At 36.3% G+C, this 23,833-nt stretch overlaps 1 protein-coding gene across 8 annotated transcripts in view; it reads right to left on the bottom strand.

Moving 5' to 3' along the window:
- Window positions 1-8,184: 8,184 nt before the first annotated feature.
- LOC150075190 (protein NCBP2AS2 homolog) overlaps window positions 8,185-23,833 on the bottom strand; it is an 87,393-nt gene continuing 71,744 nt past the window's right edge. For all 8 annotated transcript variants that reach the window (XM_090388746.1, XM_090388749.1, XM_090388744.1 and 5 more), the window contains 2 exons: window positions 19,024-19,142; window positions 8,185-8,303 (listed from right to left, as the gene is read on the bottom strand). In XM_090388746.1, coding sequence (XP_090244872.1) covers window positions 8,253-8,303; window positions 19,024-19,142 — 170 coding nt within the window. In that variant the 3' untranslated portion in view covers window positions 8,185-8,252. The remainder of the gene's footprint in view (window positions 8,304-19,023; window positions 19,143-23,833) is intronic.

Below are 23,833 nucleotides of genomic sequence, written 5' to 3'. Positions count from 1 at the left end.
TTTGGACTCAGGGGAGGTACCCATGGACTGGAGATGTGCAAATGTGACCCCAATTCACAAAGGAGGATCAAAGGGCAACACAGGTAATTATAGACCTGTGAGCTTAACTTCTGTTCCAGGAAAATTAATGGAGGCACTGGTTAAAGAAGCACTGCAGGATCATCTAGACAAGACTTCAGTTATAGCTCGGACACAGCATGGTTTTGTTAAGGGAACGTCTTGCCTGACCAATTTGATTGGATACTATGATGTGGTCACAAAGGAACTGGATGCAGGGAATAACTTTGATATCATATATTTGGATCTCAGAAAGGCTTTTGATACTGTTGCATGTGGAAGACTGCTGCAAAAATTGGAGCAGTGTGGCATTGGAGGCAAATTGCTGCTATGGATAAAGGGATGGTTGAGTGGGAGAAGACAGAGTGGTAATCAATGAACACTGCTCATTGTGAACCTAATGTTATTAGTGGCGTCCCTCAGGGTTCTGTATTAGGTCCATTGTTGTTTTCTGTATTTATAAATGATATTGATGATATAATGGTATATCAAGCTTAATGTCCAAGTATGCAGATGATACGAAGGTTGGCAGGGTTGTTATGGACACTAATGAAAGTACGCTGCTGCAACAGGATACAGAAAAGTTGAGCAGATGTGCTGAGAGATGGCAAATGAAGTTTAATATTGACAAATGTAAAGTACTACATATGGGAAGCAGCAACCCCAGAGTGACATATCAACTCTGTGATATGTCACTCTGGGGTTTCGTTCTCTACACTAACAGTGGTAGAGAACGAAAAGGACCTGGGGGTAATTGTGCAGGCAGATATGAAGTTTTCTGAGCAGTGCAGACAGTGTGCAAGAGTAGCTCATAGTGTCTTGTCAATGATATACAGGAATTTTACTAGCAGGGATAAGGAGGTGATTATCCCCTTATACAAGGCAATGGTCAGGCCACACCTTGAATACTGTATACAGGTCTAGAGGCCTCATTTTAAGAAGGATGCAGAGCTGTTGGAACAAGTACAGAGAAGGGCAACAAGATTAGTGAATGGAACAAAGGGTTGCTCTTATGAAGAAAGGCTTTAATTTTGCAAATTACAGTGTCTGGAGACTAAGCACCTGTGAGATGATCTAATTGAGGTGTATAAAGTCTTGAATGGTTTGAGCATGCTCAATGCTGATGGAATTTTTCCTCTTGCTCAGAATAATCATTTGAGAGGGCATAAATTCAAATTGAGAAAAGACAGATGTAGGATAGATGTGCGGAAGTTTGCCTTTAGCCAGCGGGTGGTTGGTTGGTGGAAGAGACTTCCATCCTTTGTTGTGGAAGTTGATAGCCTAAATAAATTTAAGGCTGAGCTGGACAGGTACTTGGAACGAACGGAGGAGTGAAGTGGGAGCGTTTTTTTGGCTGATGCTGCATAAGCTTGCTTTCTTGCATCATATGCCTCTACTAATGCTAATCCACAATACCTATTTCACAATCATTTTTTGTATAGAATTAACAGTCCTAGCCTCTACAGAGATCTTTGAATTCCAGAAACACTAACACTGCACTAGCTGGTTTTAAAATGCGCTACTTTATTCTATCTCACATAGTTACAACACTCAAAATATCAACAATAAGTTACTACTGCTAAAAAAAGTTCAGCACAATACAGAAAAAATTAGTTCAGCACCATAATTTTTCACCTGCTATGCCACATCCTTTAACTAATGGAGAGACAACATCTGAAGTCACTGGTCTCTGCACAGGGGATGTCTTGTCTCCTTCTTATCTTTGGAAAGTCTGGAATAAGTTCCTCTGCTGAGAATCAAATATAATGAGGAAACAGGTATTCCCTTTGCAGACACAAATAACTTCAAACATTGTTCCTGCTAGTGAAAGCTGTGGCATAATAACTGAAACACTATGATACTGTACTAACTTTTTTTTGTATTGTGCTTTTCTTATTTCAACAGAATTAACATAGTGTTAATTTTTTTTTTTTTTTTTTTAAATATTATAACTGTGCAAGATAGGCAAAAAAGTAACGCATTTTAAAACCGGCCAATACAATGTTCTGTTTCCTCCAAAACTCAAGTACTTTCTACCTGTGATATCTTCCAAATTGTATAATATTACAGAGATCCTATGTACCTTGAAACAAAACTCTCACATCTGTTTTGATAACAACAGTTATTTTTACCTTGTCATAATGGAGAAAAATGCAATCAAAAATATGATGGTATTGTTCCCCGACAAGGCTTAGTGATCTTCTGAAATGCCATTATCATTATTCTCAAATTAATATATAAGTACTGTGCAAGAAACATGGAAGCTATGTGCTTGGATGGAATCACATTATTTTCCAGCATTTTGATTTCAGAATCTTGGTTTTTATTTCTAATTATGTGGGGTCTCATGTGATATTGGGAGACCAATATTTTCTAAAATATAAACCTTCTGCTCAAGCTTCCCATGAAGTATGAATACTTAATGAAAACAAGCAAAGTAACTGACTCCACTTTTTTGTTTGCAAAATTGCCTACAATAAATAAATTTTTCCAAAAGTAAAAATTAGATTAAAAAAAAAAAAAAAAAAAAACCACAGAAAGGAAAAAGAAAAAATAACTATTACAGATGTGAATGTGGCATGTTACATTTGCAATACTAACAGCAATGGGGAATTTTTTTTTTTGAAAAATTTAATATAAATATCTCTATCACTTGTCAAGATTTCAATAATATTGTATAGGAATCTATAAATAACTTATAGAATACATTAAAAAACAATGAATGTGCACATCATGAAAGTATGATTTCATGATGTGCACATTCCGAAAGAAAATCATACTGATTCCATTTCACGAATAAAGGGTTATATGAAGATTAATGGGACAAAAACTCTAACACAAAACCCTTATGCTGCCAACAGTTTTCAAGTAAGCAGTATATGCCATTCCTCCCCAAGTGCAAATTTTAGCTCATTTAGAGTTCTTGAAGGAAAGTGGCAGTTTGCAAAAGCATGTTTGCATAAAACACCCCAAGTATATTCTGATGTTCAAGTCTAAGGATACAGGTCACTCCGTTGTTTGGATATCTTTTCTTTCCAGAAATTTATTCAGTTGACTGTCTTATGGGGGGGGGAGGTACATTATTGTCCATAAAAAGCAACTGCAGATAAACTGCACACGAGGATTCATGTGGGACTGTTCTGAAGTAATTTTTGTGGAGTACATTTTTAGTTTTACATGAACATTTTTTTTTGAAACAATGAAAAATATAACTTCCTGAACTATGACTGTATTAACACATAACTACATAAAAAATGTTTGTAAATTTGTTTTAAAAATGACTCCATCAGTTCTCTGTAACACCATACAGTTATAAACACACTATTTTCATAAAGCCACTATTATTCTCAAATTAATATATAAGTAATATATAAGTAATATATATGTTGTTACTGTTCAATAAAAAAATATCAATGAGAATTATCTAATTCTAGCCATGCTATACCACCGTAACATCATGTTTAAAACTGCCCTTAGATTCACAAGTTATTAATAAAAAAATCAGTTGCAATTTTTTTTTTTTTTTAAATAACTAATAAAACTATGGAGGCATTATTTTAGTATTCAAGGTGATACAGTAAGGCTTTCTTGTAAAATGGTTTTGACAAGTGAAACTGCACCTGACTACTATACATTAGACATTTCTCACTTTATTCATATTGCTCTTGATAAAGCCATCAAATGGCAGACTGAGTCCTACCAGAAAATTTTTTAATAAGCTAGGAGACTTTTGCTAATGAATATTTGTAAAAACAATTTGTAAATATTTAGTCACATGTAAAACTAAAAATTTTGAGGAATACCATCAGCTATTTGTACCTCCTTACTTAGATTTTATGAAAGTTTAAAAATAATTATTGTAGACTATTTATCTGAAAATATTGGGACCTGTTATATCTTATATAATATTTATCATCATAAATTTTATGTATTTTTATTTATATATATCAATTGCTTGTTATAAGAATGTTTTATTTAACTCTTATATAGATATTTAATTAATCTTTTTATTTACAAAACTCACCACAAATGTGAGGTGAGCTGTTTGTTTTAATATATATGGTAGAACAGAATTATAGCAAATTTCTTTAACAGAAAAAATATTTACCGGTTGTTGAAACAGCCTTCAATGTATCAAAATGTAGTCTGCAGTTAGCTTCTTTCAAAACAAATATTTAAGAAACTGATGGCAGTTTGTTTAAATATTTGTTTCGAAAGAAGCCAACTGCAGAGTATATTTTGAACATTTATATATACGTTTTGATATATATATACACGAAGTGTGGCAAGAAAGTTCCTGGACTGTGCTGTTGCGGTCATTTTCAACGAGTTTGAAAATAAAAAAAGTTTTAGGGAAAAGGAAAGTCTGTGCAAAATTTGTGCTGTACAGCCTCAGATTTTTGAGCTCCTTCACTTTGTGTTCTTTTTATTGCACCAGTACAGGAACTTTATTGCTACACTTTGTGTGTATGTGCATGTGTATATATATAAAAAATCAAATAATCAATAAAATGGACTCCTGTGATCAAAATGAATTTATATGTTACTCACATTTAGAATAATGAATGTTTTCAATCATTACTTTTCAAAACGACATGAAGGTGAAGCCTTATTACCCATTCAATTGATTACATTGTCACCCTACATTTAAAATAAGCAAAATGGAATATCTTGAAAGAAATTAGAAATGGGCATTTGTGCTACTGTCATAAAAACACTATTTAGCATCACAGCAATCTTTAGTGTTAAAAGTGTTTTCCAAAGTTTTTTTTCTTCTTCTTTAAATTGGATTGCTGCAATGAAAAGAAATCTCCATTTTTAAATTATTTTATTATTTTTTTAATATCCATATCTTTCTGCATCTCTCATATTGCTGGAACATATCACTGAGTTAGTTTCTGCACTAATGGTTACTGCCTAGTTACCCACTGATTAAGGAACAGCAGTAACCAAAATGGCCCCCTAAGTAATGTGTTACAAATAAACCACACTGTACTTCTTCTTCCTAGAGAGAATGGTTTTTCATTTATAGTGTAAGAATGAAGCAACTTGTGACTTGTATTAAAAGAATAAGCACTTTTAACCTATGTGGGATCAAATATCTCTTTATTTTCAATTAGAAATTATATACACATGGAGATCATACATTTACTGTTATGTTCCTACCACATGATTGGTTCTTTATAACTCTGCTGTTGTTGCTGCTGCTTCACCATTACAAAGGACAGTCACTGATGAAGTGGTAGGAATTATGACAAAATGTCAATTTCCATCTGTATATAATTTCCAACTAAAAATAAACAGATATCTAGACCCTGTACACTAATACATGTAAGGTGGGGGGGATCAACCCAGGAGGACAGTGATGGTGAACCAATGGCACATATAGAAAAATATACTGGCACACAGCCACTCATAAATAGTGGTAGAATTTATTTTATATTATATATATATATATATAAAAAGTTTTTTTTTTTTTATTTGAACACAAATTTGTTTTTCGGTCTATTATAAAACCATCAGCACCATTTAGCAGTGAAAACCATAAATACAATAGTGTACAAAATTATGAAGCGACACACTTTCAAATATCATTGCTATTTTATATTATCAATGAAAACTGTACACTTTTGGCCAGTTTTTATCTATGGCACATGAAAATTGGGCTAAGGTAAAGAAAGTCCACATGAGAAGCACGCAAAAGTTCGATAGATTTACTGGTAAAAGTGCTTTACCGTAACAGCATTTGTGTTGTTGCTCGCTCAGTAAACATACAGTGGGTGTTATCGGTCAGGAGTAGAAATTGAATCCCATGGGAGATTGAAACCCTCCCGAGGTGGAGAGGGTAACCTGACCTTTTTTCTTTGGAATCACTGGTGGACTAGTGGATGAATTGTTTATTAATAAAAAAAAAAAGGCAAAGGTAAAGGAAGCTCACACGAGAAGCACGGCAAACTTCAAAAAAGTTTACCGGTGAAACTACATTATGAACATTTTTTACGACGCCAGAACTTCCAATATGACTCTGTTCGTGATTCAATTAGTGATTCTAAAGGGAAAAAGGTCAGGTTACCCCCTCCACTTTGGGAGGGTTTCAAGCTCCCGTGGGATTCAATTTCTACTCTAGACTGATAACACCCACTGTCTGTTTACCGAGTGAGCAACGATACAAATGCCGTTACAGCAAAGTACTTTTACCGGTAAATTTCATAGAACTTTTGCATGCTTCTCATGTGGGCTTTCTTAACCTTAGCCCAATTTTCATGTGCCATAGACAAAAACTGGCCAAAAGTGTACAGTTTTTATTGATAATATAAAATAGCATGCGTGCTTCTTGTGTGGGCTTTCTTTACCTTCGCCGAAAATTGTTATAGTTTTGTTTCAGCTTATTTTTGTCACACATCAATCTGCCAGCTTAAAACAAGATTGGTTCCATTATAGAAATAAACAGAGAAGAGCAGGCTCCATTAGCTTTACTAATGGCACACAGTGGGCCCTGTTTGCAATTTAGGCTATTGGTAAAAGTGGGCTTCTTTTACCACTGTTAAATCTGCAAGTTTTACTGTCCTACATTAGTGTATATATGCCGACTGGGCTAGCTGGGTGGGTAAAGTGCCTGCCTGGCAACCCAAAGGTCGCGGGTTTGAATCCCGCCTCGGGCTTGGATCAAAGTACTGCAAAAACCTTGGGAGGTGCATTATGGCCACAGAAGCCGATGCACCAACAACTACAAAAAAAAAAAAGTGTATATACAGTAAACCCCTGCTATTCGCGGGGGTTACGTTCCTGAGAAATGCCGCGAATACCGAAAACGCGAATACTGAGTTATGGCTCCCATAGTAATAAAGGGGTTCCGTTCCAAAGTATGAAATATATAAGAAAAACTAGTCTAAAATTTTGTCTATGTATGTATTATGTGTACCCATAATATGACTATGTACATAGACAGTACATAGTGAAATGCAAGCATATGGCATCGAAATGAAAATAAGAAACAATTTAATATTAAATGTAATATTTATTAGAAATTTCAAACCAGCGCCTTTGCTAGCTAAAAAACTTATCCCGCCAGTGCTATCACCAGTTTCGCTAAAGAGTTGATAAAGGAGTTTTGCCTTTTCACGAATGATGAGTGAACTTAACGGAATTTTATTTTGAGTTCGGTCTTCTATCCACAGATTTAAAGCTTTTTCCATTTTTTCTAATTTCGAGTTACAGAGCAAATTTTTGAAGCAATTAGCGCATTTTCACGGACACTACGGCGGATTTTTTCTTCCGATTTCTTGATTAATCGTACCGTTGACTCATTGATTTTATGTTTTGCCACTGAGGAGACACTTTCACCATTAGAAATTTTGTTTAATAACTCAATTTTATTCGCCAATGTGATCACCTTCTTTGATAATTTCACATTCCCTTGTTTATTCGTAGCCATATTTTTGTACGGGTTAGAAAGAACTTGTCCAAATAAAGTCACTTTCTTCGGTTAATACACTCGAGAAAGTCTGTTTCACACTGCAAAACGGTAGATTTATCACTTTTGTAAGCATATTAATTTATAAATTGATAAATTTATTCAATTTATAAGCATATAAATTAAAAACGAACGACGAAACCTTCCATGGCAAGCGCATAACACATACTGAACAAGGATTAGCGAGAAACATCCACGCTCGCGATTTTGTCACCCCTCTCCTCCTACCCACTGAGCGCTGTTTTGCCCGGGAAAAATAATTTTAGCCATGCCCATGTTTTTTATGGCGGAAAATGTTCACGGCGCTTTAAAATTCACATTTTTTTAGGTTTCATTTTATATTAAATCAGCGACCGCGAATATAGATACCGCGAATAGCGGGGGTTTACTGTATTTATTTATTATCTTTTCCTCCTCCTTATAACACTTAGATTCCATAACAACTCGCTACCCAGAAAGTATAATATATGCTAATTTTATAATTGTACACAGATGATAATACAGAAAAATAAAGATTTATTTCATATTATGGCTTACAGTAAGTTTTATTTTAAAAGTCTAAATCCTAGGCAGAACAATACAGTTGACTAAAATGTGTTAAAAAACTCACTCACAAAAGTTCTCTTTAATAATGCCAATTTTAATAGCTCCTAGGTAGTATTTATAAATTAATGGTAAACAATTAGTTTATTGCAGACAGTACCCAAAATAAATAAAATCACTATCCCTGATTTCTTTTTTTCAGTTCTTCATTCATTTTCTTGAACCCCTCCTAAAATAAAATTAATTTTTTGAAAATATATCAGAAATATGACCATTAATTATGATTATTAGAGTGTCATTTCTGCTTAAATGAAACTATCCTACTGAATGATGCAAAAGTACAAATAAAGGAAAATGTTTCAAAATAATGTAGCAGTTATTTTGCTGAATTAGTTAAGACTAATCTTATACCCTTAACTAATTTATCTAATCTATTTTGTATTTATGAAAATAAACTATACTTCAGATTGGTAACTTATGGCAATGAACAATCCAACAATTATTTAACCTATATTAATCCACGAATTATATACTAGAACTGGGCATATCATAAACTTATTTTTGCCTTATTCGTAAAGTTCTGAATTTCAGAAATATAGGGTGACTATAAAATAGCTTCTAGAGTTTTAGGCGTTATATCTCTCAAAGCACTTGTTGGAAAGGGTTTAAATTGAAGAACATTCCTGAATTAAGACATTCACTGCCTCCTCATGCAAATATGCACCTTTGGATTTTTAATCCACTTGGAGGGGAATCCACACTACTTTTAGAACTTTTTTCTTCCAATCTGACAGAAGAAAAACTGGATATTTTTGTCAAGCAACTTTCACCAGAGATTCATTAATTCAGTCATAGTGAGAAAAAAGCCCAAAAAAGTCTCTGGCCTTTTCAATCCAGATTGACTCAATTCTGGGTCAAAAAGGTAGCTGAAAAAGTCAGCAGCAAAAATGTTAAGCATAATGTTTGAGATGGCTGATTTGCATAACTAAAATTAGGACAAATAAACAAGCTGGCAAGAAAAAAGTTACAAAAAAACTGACTAAAAATTTCAACGATTTTTTTTTCATGTGTGGATGCAGTTGTAAGCTAGACTATGACAACTCCACTGTATGTGAAGATAGTGTACCCAACAGAGTTGATCTGTGAAATGGTATATACAGGGTGTTTCAGTTAAACGTTTCAGAACTTCTAAGAGGGGTAGGGTACATCCTGACAACTCGAAATCATATAGCAATGTGGGGTCGGAAATGCTTTCCTGAAGCGGTGTTGTACACAGAAGCACCATAAAGAAAAGAGACCGTAAGTGAGAAATCGTTTTAATAATACATGAAAAGAAGCAAAAGGTACATGGATTAAAGTAAGTGTTCGAAGTTTCTTCCACGGGCTACAATGCACGCCTCACATCTCCGACGCATGGACATCCGAACATTCTGGAATACTCCAGGCGAATTTCGAATTTCTTGAACAAGAACGCCAAGTTAGTAGGATGGATGATTACACGAACGCAGAGTTAGCCGATATGCATTTGGCGTACGGGGCTGAATTGTAGTGGGCCAGCCGCACAGCATTTGTACGCGGAACAATATCCGACGAGGCGTATTCCCAGTCATAATTTCTTTGCAAGACTGCACCAGAGGTTAGCTGAGAGAGGTTCATTTGAAAGAGCTGACAGGGACAGGGTAAGAACAGCACGGACTCCAGCCGTCGAACAGAATGTGCTGCAGCATGTACAGGGGAATCCAAGAACGAGTACACGAAGTCTAGCAAACGCAGTCGGGGTTTCCCATTGCAGCGTCTGGAGGATTCTCCGAGAACAAGACATGCATCCGTTTCACGTGCAGCGTGTCCAGACACAGCAACCGGAGGATTATGCACCTCGTATTGCTTTCGCACAGTGGTACCTTGGAAAATGTGCTACAAATCCCCTTTTTCCTGCTGAAGTGTTGTTTTCCGATGAGGCATCCTTCACAAGGGAAGGAATTTTCAACACGCATAACGACCATATCTGGGCGGTCGAGAACCCGCATGCAATACGACGTCGTGCAGCACAGATTCGATTTTCGGTCAATGTATGGGCCGGTATTATGGGAGATCACCTCATCGGACCTTACCTGTTACCGTGTCGTCTAACCGGACCTATCTACTTGATCTTTCTGCAGCAAGTATTGCCACAACTTTTGAGAGATGAACAGATTTCTGCATCGACGCAACAGACAATGTGGTTCCAACACGATGGAGCCCCTGCCCATTATAGCGGAGATGTTCGTAACTACCTGGATGTCACATTTGGTCAACAGTGGATCGGACGTGGTGGTCCCGTGCGTTGGCCTGCTCGGTCACCCGACCTATCATGTCTTGATTTTTATTTCTGGGGTCATATGAAATCGCTAGTTTATGACACCCCTGTTGACAATGCTGAGGAGCTGGTTGCAAGAATCGCAGTACCTGCCGAAGAAATTCGAAATTCGCCTGGAGTATTCCAGAATGTTCGGATGTCCATGCGTTGGAGATGTGAAGCGTGCATTGTAGCCCGTGGAAGAAACTTCGAACACTTACTTTAATCCATGTACCTTTTGCTTCTTTTCATGTATTATTAAAACGATTTCTCACTTACGGTCTCTTTTCTTTATGGTGCTTCTGTGTACAACACCGCTTCAGGAAAGCATTTCCGACCCCACATTGCTATATGATTTCGAGTTGTCAGGATGTACCCTACCCCTCTTAGAAGTTCTGAAACGTTTAACTGAAACACCCTGTATAGTGTGGTGTTATGCTGTTTGTGTCTAGTCATTTGCCTCAGTACGGTATAAAGCAGAATATGCAACTCACATAAATATATATATTGTTCTTTTGTAAAGAACAACATATATATTTATGTGAGTTGCATAAATTTTACATTCACTATAGAAAAGCTCAAAAATAACATTTTATCTGCAGTTATTACAAGAACATAAAATGGTTATTTGGGGGAAGGAATTCTAAACATACACTCAATAGATAGGTGCTTTCACTCAGTATAATAATAATAATCAGTCTAGTGTGATGCAAGAATTGAGAAAGCAAAAATCAGAGTAAAAATATGTTATAGACCAAATGACTGTGATGAGTACAGCAAACAACCAATCAGATAAATGGGGTGGGACAGTAAACCAGAATGTCTTATCAGGAGTATTTTAACTTTCTAGATGATTGGTACCTGTGGATTGGCAGCTTACACAGTAGAAGAACATTTCTGCATTTGTTGGATTACTGCTTTCTATACCATGTCAGAAAAACTACAAGAAAAAAATACTTGATTTGATTATCAGCAGATTCATGTATAAAGAACCTCCAAGTAAAGGACCCACCAGGCAGCAGTGATGACCATAGTGTACTACTCGTAGTGTCAAGGGAAGGGATTCCATTTTTGCAAGTGATTACAATAGCCTTAGACAATTTCTGAATTCTTTTCAGTGGAATGACTAATGCCAAATGCTAAATAACTGTAGAAGTTACCAAGCTTTTTATACCAACTAAGAGATACTGTTCCATGTTTAGACCAAAATGGATGTCAGACAAACTGATGACCTCCGTCAGGGGTAAAGGAAAGGGTTTTTGCTTCCGCAAAGGGGAGTACAGTGGTCTCAGACAGTTTTTAAGTTCTGTACAGTGGGATCAACTGACGATGTTACAAACAGTAAATTCTAAGTGGGAAGCATTCAAAGAATTAATCGTGGAAGCTACTAGACTTTATATACCGATTAAGAAATATCGTTCAAGGTTTAGGCCTAAATGGTTATCAAATGAACTAATGAGACTCGTGACAGAGAAGAAAAATGCATGGGATGCATATAAATTATCAGGTGACGCAGAAGCCTGTGGCAGATATAAGCTAGTCTGTAATAAGGTCACAAAGGAGGTTCGGCAGGCGAAGGTGGATTACGAGAAATCTTTGGCAAAAGATGCTAAGAAAAACAGCAAGGATTTCTTTACTTATATAAACTCTAAAAGGAAGGGGATGAATATGATTGGTCCACTTGACATCGATGGTTCGACTGTTGATGATCCTGCTCAGATAGCAAACAAACTGAATGAGTATTTTGCATCTACATTCACACGTGAGGAATTATTACAATTTGAAAATGGAAGAAGGTTATCAAATTGTAGCAGTGTGCTTAATGATTTTGTAATAACTGAGAGCAAAGTGGAGGAGAAATTGTTGAAGTTAAACACAAGAAAGGCACCTGGGGTGGATGGGATCTATCCAGTTATTTTAAAGGAGGCGGCAAAGCAACTAAGCAAACCCTTAGCCATAATTATGAAAGCATCCTTGGACTCAGGGGAGGTTCCCACGGACTGGAGATGTGCAAATGTGTCCCCAATTCACAAAGGTGGATCGAAGGGTGACACGAGTAATTACAGACCAGTTAGTTTAACTTCTGTTCCGGGTAAAATAATGGAATCGCTGGTTAAAGATGCATTGCAGGATCATCTAGACAAGACTGCAGCAATAATTCAAACACAGCATGGGTTTGTTAAGGGAAAGTCTTGTCTGACAAATTTGATTGGTTATTATGATGTGGTCACAAAGGAACTGGATGCAAAAAATAATTTTGATATCATATACTTGGATTTCAGGAAAGCTTTTGACACTGTTGCGTATGGAAGACTAATGTACAAATTGGAGCAGAATGGTATCAAAGGTAAGTTGCTACAATGGATAAAAGGATGGTTAAGTGGGAGAAGACAGAGGGTGGTAATCAATGGGTGCTGCTCTTCGTGGACTAATGTTATTAGTGGAGTCCCACAGGGTTCGGTGTTGGGTCCACTGTTGTTTTGTGTATTTATCAATGATATTGATGAAGGTATATCAGGCTTAATGTCGAAGTTTGCAGATGACACAAAGGTTGGCAGGGTTGTTAATGACAGTAATGGCAGTGTGCTACTGCAACAGGATCTAGATAATTTGGGCAGATGGGCTAAGAAGTGGCAACTGAAGTTCAACCTTGACAAATGCAAAGTACTGCATATGGGTAGAAGTAACCCCAGAGAAACGTACCAACTGTGTGGTACTACACTTAAGGTGGTAGAAAATGAAAAAGACCTGGGAGTAATTGTGCAGTCAGATATGAAGTTTTCTGAGCAGTGCAGACAGGCTGCTAGGGCGGGTCATGGGGTTTTGTCAATGATATATAGGAATTTTTCTAGCAGGGAAAAGGAGGTGATTGTCCCTCTGTATAAGGCAATGGTCAGGCCACGCCTTGAGTACTGCGTACAGGTCTGGAGGCCTCATTTTAGGAAGGATGTAGATTTGCTTGAGCATGTACAGAGAAGAGCAACACGATTGGTGAGGGGAATGAAGGGATTCTCTTACCAAGAGAGGCTTAAGTTCTGCAAATTGCAGTGGCTGGATACTAGGCACCTGCGCAGTGATCTGATTGAGGTCTATAAGGCCTTGAATGGGTTGAGCACGCTGAATTCTGATGGGATCCTTCCACTTGTTCAGATTACCAACCTACGGGGACATAAGTTCAAATTAAGAAAGGACAGATGTAGAATAGATGTGCGGAAATTTGCCTTTAGCCAGCGGGTGGTTAATTGCTGGAACAAACTTCCATCTGTTGTTGTGGAAGTTGATAGGTTAAATAAATTTAAGGAGGAACTGGACAGGCATTTGGAGGGAATGGTGTGATTTTTTTTTTTTGGCTGATGCTGCATAAGCTCCTACACTGCTTTCCTGCATCATGTGCCACTACTACTACTACCACCTTAATGGAAGAGAAGAAAAATGCATGGAATAACTATAAATTATCAAGGGGGATACAAAACCCTACAGTAAATATAAATTGGTCTGTAACTGAGTTACTCAAGAAGGTAGACATGCTAAAGCAGAATTTTAACATCTTTGGCTGAATGCAAAAAAAAAAAAAAAAAAAAAAAAAGAAAGTAAAAGTACTTTTTTGTTTATGTTAACACTAGAAGGAACTACACTGGTATTCTTGATAAATGACATAAGTACTGATGATTCTGTACAGACTGCTGAAAAACTGTATCAATATATTTTGCATCTGTATTAACATATGAAAAAGGTTTCAGAGATGGAGATCCAGAAATTTATTTAAAACCAACTGGGAGATAAATGAGTTTATTATAACTGAAAGGAAGATGGAAGAAAAACTGCTGTAGCTAAAAGTAAAAAGGTACTTGGGGTTAATGGAATCTACCCAGTCATATTAACAGAAGCAAAATAAGACTTGACTATAATTATGAGTACATCTTGGATTAAGAGGAAGTCCCTAGAGATTGGAGATGTGCCGATCTCTTTCTCCTATTCATAAAGTGGTTCAAAGAGTGAAGAGAGAGAGAGAGTAATTACAGACCTTCTATGAGTAAAGGGATAGTTAAAGGGTAGAAGACTAATCATAAATGGCCACTGCTCTTCATGGTTTAATGTTATGAGTGGGGATCTCATAGAGTTCAGTGTTGACCCTCTTACTGTTTCTAATATTTATTAATGATACTGATGTTGGTATTTCAAGGTTAATACTTATGTTTGCTGATGATACAGAGATAGCCATTTGATTAATGATCAGTCAGGGTATATTGCTTCAAAGACCTATAAAAACTAGTCAGATTAGTTAAAAAATGGCAACTGAGATGAAATATTGAAAAATATAATAATGTATTTGGCCAGCAGTAATCCTAGAATAACATCATTTGGGTAGCACCAAATGCAAGGTAGTGGATAAAGAAAAACACTCAGGAGTCCAACATGATATCCTCTAAGCAGAGCAAATAAGTAGCAAGAACAACTCCTGGGTTTTGTCCATAATATAAAAAAACTTAAAAGTAGATGACGTTGTAAAGCAGATATCATCTTTTAAGGGCAGAAAAGGTGATACTTTTGTACAAGTTGGCACTAATGATATTAAGAGGACTTAAGAGACTGTTTTTATAGGGATGGGATACACTTGAATAGAAAGGGTGCAAGAATATTTGCTGATGCTATTGAGAAGTTGGAAAACTGCTAGCTGGGCGAGGGATACACACTAATAGCTTAATTAGAGCCACGGGAAGAGGCAAAAATGATTCTTGCCTCAAAAAAATCATTTTTGCCTGGAAAGCAAGGTGTCTGGGACTTCAGGCCATGCTGTGAGTTATCATGAAACAAATAAATAAATGGGATGCATCACGGTAACTAAGAGTAAGTACATGTGCATGTATACTTGCATATACACTAATGCTAGTAGCATTGTAAATAAATTTGAAGTACTGATTAAGTCATCAAATGCAGACACTGTAGGAATAGCGGAAACATGGTATCACTCGGACATAAAAAAAGGGTAAAGTGCAGCTATTATCAATCCACTGCAGAATGGAAGCCTCCTCAACAATTCATGTTGAAAGAAATGGACCAGAATCTGTCACGCTGGTCCAGTGCATGTGGGTTGGCAGATTGACTGTATTCAGCAGTCAGGGGCCTGAACCTGGGTCTACTCAATGAGCGTGTACTACTGCACTCTTGCTCTGACCACTCGGCTAAGGAGGCCCTTTACACTCAGACATAAGTAATACTGAATTTGAATATGGAGAGTACAACGTATACAGCAAGGACAGGAGAGGTAGAGGGGTTATGCCCTTAGTTAAGAAGCATATTAAATTTAAGGCAGTGCATCCAGTCGACATAGGCGACATAGACTGGGAAAACAAAACTGAGAACACGAGTGCATTATAGGCCTAATGACTGTGATGAGTACACCAAACAGCTATATAGAGAAAGAGAAATAGATGTTAACTGGAATTTGTGGGTTGGTAACTAGCAAGAGTTTTGTGGATTTCTTGAATGACTGTTTTCTACACCAGCATGTTAGAGAGGCAACAAGAGGAAGTGATACTCTTGATCTGGTTATCAGCAGTGATTCTTTATGCATTAAGGATTGCAGGTAAAAGACTCACTGGGCAGCAGCGATCACAGTGTACTAATGTGGAAATTTATTAAAGACATAACTACTGTCAAGGGTAAAGGGAAAGGCCTTTGCTTTCATAAGCGTGACTACACTGGTCTCACGCAGTTTTTAAATTTTGTGCAGTGAGACCAACTGATGATGTTACCAACAGCAAATTCTAAATGGGAAGTAATCAAACATGCTACTAGGCTATTCAGACCAGTGAAGAAATACTTAACAAGGCTTAGACCTAAATGGATGTTAGATGAACTATTGAGATGCAGCAGAGAAGAAAAGTGCACGGGATGCATATAAATTATCAGGTGATACAGAAGCCTATAGTAGATATAAAGTCTATGGTAGTCTCTAATCAAGTCATAAAGAAGGTTAGGCAAATGAGGCAGATTATGAGAAGTCTGGCAAAAGATGCAAAGAAAAACAGCAGACTTCTATGCTTATATTAACAGTAGAAGGAAGGGTTTGAATCACATTGGGCTACTTGATGTGTGTGGATTAACTGTTGATGACACTGCTCAGATTGGGGACAAACTGAATAGGTATTTTGCATCAGTGTTCACACACAAGGGATTCTTTAGGGAAGGGGATGTCAGAAGTTTATCAAACTAACTAGGAGCTAAATGACTTGGTGATAACTGAAAGGAAAGTGGAGGAGAAATTGTTGAAGATAGACATAAAAAAGGCACTTTTGGGGTGGATGGAATCTGTCCAATTATATTAAGGTAAGCCAGCAAAGGAGATAAGAAAACCATTAACCATAATTATGAGCGCACTGGAGAAGTGCAAATGTATCCCCAATTCATAAAGGGGGATCAAAAGGAAGGATGTAGAGCTGCTAGAACAAGTACAAACAAGAGCAATAAGATTGGGGAGGGGAACAAAGGGGTGCTCTTACCAAGAAAGGCTTAAGTTCTGCAAATTGAAGGGCCTGGAGACTAGGCAACTGCGAGGTGACAGATTGAGGTGTATAAGGCCTTGAACGGGTTGAGCAAATTCAATGCTGATGGGATTCTTCCTCTTGCTCAGATTATGAACCTGAGGGGGCATAGATTCAAACTGAGGAAAGACAGCGGTGGAATAGATGTGAGGAAATTTGCCTTTAGCCAGCAGGTAGTTTATTGCTAAAACAGACTTCCATCTCTTGTTGTGGAAGTTGATAGCTTAAATAAATTTAAGGCTGAGCTAGATAGGCATTTGGAGTGAATGGATGGGTGAAATGGGAAGGGTTTTTTTTTTTTTTTTTTTGGCTGATGCTACATAACTTGCTTTCTTGCATTGTATGCCTCAACTAATGTTAATGCTTAAAAGGCAATGTGAGTAGCTTACATCTGTTCCAGGGAAAATAATGGAATCCCTGGTTAAAGAAGAAATGTAAGACCATTTAGACAAGCATACAATGACAGCATCATTGTAACCAATCTAATAGGTGATGATTGGTTACAATGATGCAGTGACCAAGGAACTGGATGCAAAAAATAATTTTGACATAGTATACTTGGATTTCAGGAAGGCTTTTGATACTGTTGCACATAAAGACTGGTCTACCAACTAAAAATGTGGCATTAAAGACAAGTTACTGCTGTGGATAAAGGGATGGTTAAGTAGAAGAAGACAGAGAGTAGTTATCAATGAGAAAGTAGTAGTTATCAAGAAGAAAAGAAATCTTGCAGGTCATCCCATTTTGCATTCTTGTAATGTCAAACGATACAAGATTGGGAATAGTCATGAGATAAAGGCTCAATTGGAAAAGAGACAATCACCAAGATCTGAGGTGCCTAAAGGACCACTCACTTCGACCATGTACTTAGAAGGGTTGTTTGTGAGAAAAAGATCAAGTGCATTGGCTGTATGGTTAGGACTGTCCAGTATTCTGGTAGGTAAATGAACAATCTGTGCGAGGTCATTAGTAATTGCAAAAGATCCAGCATCTCGACCAGCTGGGTCTGTGTGACCAGAAAATGGAAGCAGCTGGAGTTGTGAACATTAAAATCACCTAGGAAAATTAACTCACTGTTAGGAAAGTTGGACTGGAGAAAGTCAAATTGCAGAAAGACGAGGTCAAAGAGTTCCAAGTGATTAGTGGAGTTTGGAGAAGGGTAGAGACAACAGATGAATTTGACAGAGTGAGGTAGAGACAACAGATGAATTTGACAGAGTGAGGTAGAGAGATTTTGAGTCGAAGAAGATCGAAAAGAGGAGATTCCAAATTACCAAGTCTCTGACAGGGAATATCGGAACGGACATATTCACAAGTACCACCTTTGAGGCGAAAGGAATCATACAGTGAATAATCTGGGCAACTGAGATGAGCAGTGGTTGAATCAACCAATAACCGAGATTCTGTCAGAAAAAGTACATGGGGTTTGGCAGACTCTAAGTGGAAATGAACTAGGAAGTGTTTAATACCTAATAATATTTTCCCTGAAATTTTATTAGGTATTAAACATTTGGCATCTCTCATATTGTTGACTTAATTTCACAACTGGGTTGTCAGCTGTTATACTATCAAGGTACCATCCCCCTATGATGATGGACCAAATAGTCCTGAAACGATCATCTGTGCTGTGGCATTCACTGAGAATAAGTAACAACAGTCTTCTCTATTGGGAATAAGAGACGTAATGAAATGATGCCACAATAAAAACTTTAATTAATTTATTGCGTATAGAAGACATGATGCCTCTACACCAACTTATATGACTGTCAATTAAATAAATGTTAAAATTTCAAATTAAAAGAACTATTCGAGTTTTTAACATAGATATTATCCAATGTCAATGTTATATTAAATAAAAATAAATAAAATAATGAATCTGTGCCTGTTGTTCAAATCTATTTGTTCTCTGTCTAGTGGTCCAATCTGAATAGGTTGTGATCTGCTTTAAGTTTTCATTAAGTTTAGACAATTACCCAGGAGGATACAGAACAAGAATTTAAATTAAAAATATATATTTAAAAATACTCCAAATATATATATTAATAAATATAAACATAAATAAAAATTACCTTTAATTCTTCTGTAAGTTTGTCTGAAAATGATTTAAATGTTGTTCCAGATGTACGAATTCCATCTTCAGCTTTCTTCATAGCTTGCGATTTTTTTAATGTTTCTATGGTTTCTTCACCTTTACAATTAAAAAAAAAAAAACAGACACCTATGTCATTCATTTCTACAGTACTTACTCTAAATTTTTTTTCATTACTTTTGGAACTACAGGGGCAAACAAAATGAAGCTGGACTAAGATGCATAGTAGGAAAAACACTAATTTATTTATACATATATATAGGATTATGCATCTTTTTATCACTTTCTGGGTGCTTGAAAGGCTATAACATGGAAATAAAATAAGCAAATGTATTTAACAGCTTAAAATTAATAAATTTTCATTACATATGTAAGAAAAAAGTATTAATTTAAACCAAATTTTGGTTTAAGTGTAATTTTATTTCCTTAGTAAGAGAACTAATTCAAATCAAAAGGGACTATGAAGCCCAATAAGTCCTATTATTATTATAATAATCTTAAATTATAGGTGAAAACCTCATACCTTTGAGTAGGACTGTTAATCTCTCAACACTCAATCATGAATGATTATAATATGAATTAACCCCCGTGTATTGTCATAAATGAATCAAATTAAAATAACTTAATTAAAATAAGCATGTATTCAACTCTCATATCACGTCAAGGGTTATATATTTTTGGTTTTTAGGAGCATTGGCAACTAAGGCCATATTGCTCTGGGAATATATGGTGGTCATTCTCTGACCTTTCCGCATCCTCCGTATTTGGTGGTGACGGGCTCGAACCCCGGTCTAATCAAGAAGCGTGTGCTAAGAAGCCTGGCTAAGAAGCTCCGTAGCCAGGTGGGAAGGAACTGCCGTTCCTTCCCACCTGCCTACGGAGGCGCCCTCACGTCAAGGGAATTGGAAAGAATCACGGAAAGACGGCAGCCACCAACCTCCAAAAACCAATCAACACCTCAAGCTATCATGAGAACTGAAAAACAATTGTCGCGAAATTCTAAAAACGACGACACTAATAAATTAATTCACACATAAGTTAAACTTCAAAATCGTTATTAACTTCTTTTAAGAGACCACCTTATTCGGTTTGTTACCGTGTTCACAAGAAGTACAGAAGTGATTCACGAATGCGAATCACTTCTGTTTTATATCAAATTACCCTCCCTGTTTTATACCAAATTAACGACACAAGATTATTTATATAAACCACCGTGCGAATTGCTATTCATGCATGCGCGTAAGAGTCCACGAGTCCGAAATATTATAAGGTCTGCGTACATTAATAGAATTAACATTTAATCTCATTTCTAATGTTTTGGCAATTAATAATTTAAAATATTCACGCTGTTTATTAAGAACCTTGGATTTATTAAAAAGAAGCATGTCCATCAGTGATTGCATGAAACGCAAGCTCAGATGCACCTGTCCTACCTGTTCTAACTGATGCCAAATGCTGCTGTATCCTTACCGAAAGTGAATTTTGGGTCCAGCCAATATAAGTAGAATTGCATCCACCACAAGAAATATTGTAAACAATATTGTGAGCTTCCATGGTAGGAATTACATATGCCTTATATTTCAAGATAGCATGGAGCTTACTCATGGGTTGTGGAACAATCTTAAATTCAGTGTTCTTAAATATGTTAATAAATTGTCTATACCAATGTTGCATATACGGAACTTTAATAAAATGTTTGTGATCCACCCTGTCATTTGTTGTACCCATCTCTAATTTATATTTCGCCTGTTGACTAATCTGCATAACGGTACCTAATGAATAACCCCTATTTAAAAATCTTTTTGTCAGTTCCGTGAGCTCATCCAATAAGGATTCTTGAGTAGAGCTGTATCTATATGCATTATGAAACTGGTTAAAAATAATGCTCATTTTATATGTAAAAGGATTAGTCTGTTGGCTAATCCTTTTACATATAAAATATTGTTATTGTTATGTAGGAGCATTAGCAACTAAGGCCATATTGCTCTGGGGATATGCGGTGGTCATTCCCTGACCTTTCCGCATCCTCCATATTTGGTGGTCACGGGCTCGAACCCCGGTTTAATCAAGAAGCGTGTGCTATGCACTGCCGCTCCTGCCCACCTGGCTACGGAGGTGCCCATATAAAATATGTGAAAACCTCATACCTACTCAAAGGTATGAGGTTTTCACCTATAATTTAAGATTATTAGTAAGAGAACTTATAATTTTGTCATATAAAATATAGTTTCAATTAAAGCTAGTGGCTTAAAAAATAAACATTTAACTTTCCATTAATAACCAAAAATATCAGATTTTTCCAATTAATCCCAGTCTCCTCTACTTTGGTCATAATGCATTCATATGGTATTACATGTGTATTATGTCTGTGCAACTGTAGTCACAGGCCAATTTGCATGTTTTGCAGGCTGAAAATTTTGGAATGACTCATGGGGTGGGGAACCTATACCTTCACATGAGTTCAGCTAACTATACAGTCCTGACTGAAAAGGCCTTTAAGAATTCTCCCAGTTTCTGAACAAATTACAATCCCGATCTCTCCAAACAAGTAATTACAAGTATATCATTAGCATCATAGCGGGTTTGGCATTATGATGAACACCCTTTTCCTATCAATAAACTGGTGTTCTTGTGTACGATTGGTTCACACAAGTTTAATGTTCCCAGTAACAGTTTACACCGACTCTTTCTCCATGTCCCATGAATTAACAAGAATTAGTCCCTTATGTTCAAAGAGCAACATTAACAAGGCTTTAGTCACCAATCAGACTTGATCTTTGGTGGTGGTTCTTTCACTGATAATTTAGATACTTCTAGTTTGTGACAATGGTACCATTGTTTTACTGGCCATTACACATCACAAAAATCCCCCTTCCCTCTAACAAAGCTAATGTAAAAATATGATGCTTCAGTTTCTGTTCTTTAGACAGACACGTTGGAATCTCCAAACACAGAGCAGCCAATGCAGGTGGTCCTATTACTTATGGCAGTCTGATTCACATTTGCTGTAACAATGTGACCTACATTTTTAAAATTGTTAAATTTCTTCAAAATAAGTGTCACTTTTCAACGAGAAGTGTGAACCTGCTTTCATTAGGCAGTATCAAGTGAAAAAATCCAAAATGTGGAATGTGATTTTATTCTCTTTTATCTATGCAATACAGTTTAAAATGATGTTATGAAAGGCATTTCTAGGAATAAAACAAATGACTAACTGTTTTTGAAATACTGTACAGCCAAGTCATCTTCAGTTTCTACCGTAACATGCAAGAAAGTTTTAAATCGATAATCAGAAAATCTCTCCCCATGGTAACTTGCAAATACTCTGGAATTTGTCACTTTTTTAGGATTTGGCCGGACATGACCAAATTTCCATATATAGAAATAAAAACACCAGGAATGTAAAAAGCAACACAAAATAAGAGATAACTCTGGAACAGAGGTTTTAAGAACATGGAGAAATTACATTAGGACCAGGAGACCTTTAACATCAACATTATTTTAGAATTTTTCAAATCTTTTTAAAAAAAACAAGGGTGGCACCGAGTGTGATATGTTCAATACAACAGAAAAATATTTATCATTGTGAGAGTAAGAAGAAAAGTAAGATGATAAAAAGTTAGCTTTATCTTTAGAAAAAGATGCAATAGAACATCCAGATATAACAGAGTGGAAGTAATGGGCAGAAGTGCACACACTGCATGAGAGACCAGAAGGCTCACTACCAATTGATCAAGTGACAAGTTTCCTACTATTGGATTTTTCAAAATCAAGTTTGCATTCATTAAAAACTTTCACTGTTGCAAGCTTTCAGTAGATGAAGAGGGAAATCTGGATGCAAACCAACTATGATGTACAGTAAATCCAACAAAAATGCTCTATGATAAATTTTTTTACACAAATGTTTATTTCAATGGAGAGTTAAAGCTAAAAAATCAGTGTTTATAAAGACAAAATGTTAAGGAAAAAAAAAAAAAAAAAGTTTATTCAGTATGTACATACAGTGCATATATAAAAATGTAATTCTAAGAAAACTAATATGTATTTACTATTCAATCGCTTTTGGCTCAGTTCTGCAGATGTTAATGGCAATGGACCTTTTCTCTCTGATTTACACAAGTACTTTTCCAGTGATGTTTTTGTAATATAGTTTTTTCTTCTCATCACAAATCACTTTATAACATGCCACAGTATCATGCACTGCTCTAAACACCTTTGTAAACCTTTCAGCATTTGGATCTTGAGCCTCGAAACCAGCTGATCCTTTGTTTATCATATGGCAATATTCTGCCATCTGCTTAGACTCAAATCTTTCTGGTGGCTCAGCCTCCTGTTCTTCCTTAGAAACTTCATCTTTCTATGGTTTCTATGATAGTTACACAGAATTACTGGGTGACCTGGGACACTGTCAATCAACAGCAAATCTTAAATGATAGATTATTTTCCTTGCAATATTTTTCAACCTCATGCACACACAAAAAAAAAAAAAAAAAAAACCTCATGCATTTGGGCTGAATTTCCATACAACTGACAGCGATGCCTTTGCAATGTTTTCGAAGGCCATACGGTAAACTAACAGCAGTTTTATTTTGCAGTCCCTGGCAGCATTTTCACTAAATAAGAGCACCAGTGTGTCCTTTGATATCTTGAATCCTGCCATAGTTTTTCCATCCTTTGCTATGTAAGATGACCCAGCATTTTTTCCCATTATAATCCACTTTTATCAACATTTAAAATCTGTGTAAGTAATCCTCATTGTCAATGATTTCTGTCAAAGCTTTAGGGAACTC

The sequence above is a fragment of the Mastigoproctus giganteus genome, chromosome 14, assembly GCF_048544385.1.
Source record: "Mastigoproctus giganteus isolate SK-2022 chromosome 14, ASM4854438v1, whole genome shotgun sequence".
NCBI lineage: Eukaryota > Metazoa > Arthropoda > Arachnida > Uropygi > Thelyphonidae > Mastigoproctus > Mastigoproctus giganteus.
The sequence above is the reverse complement of the archived record's forward strand: the minus strand, read 5'-3'. Positions and strand labels throughout refer to the sequence as shown.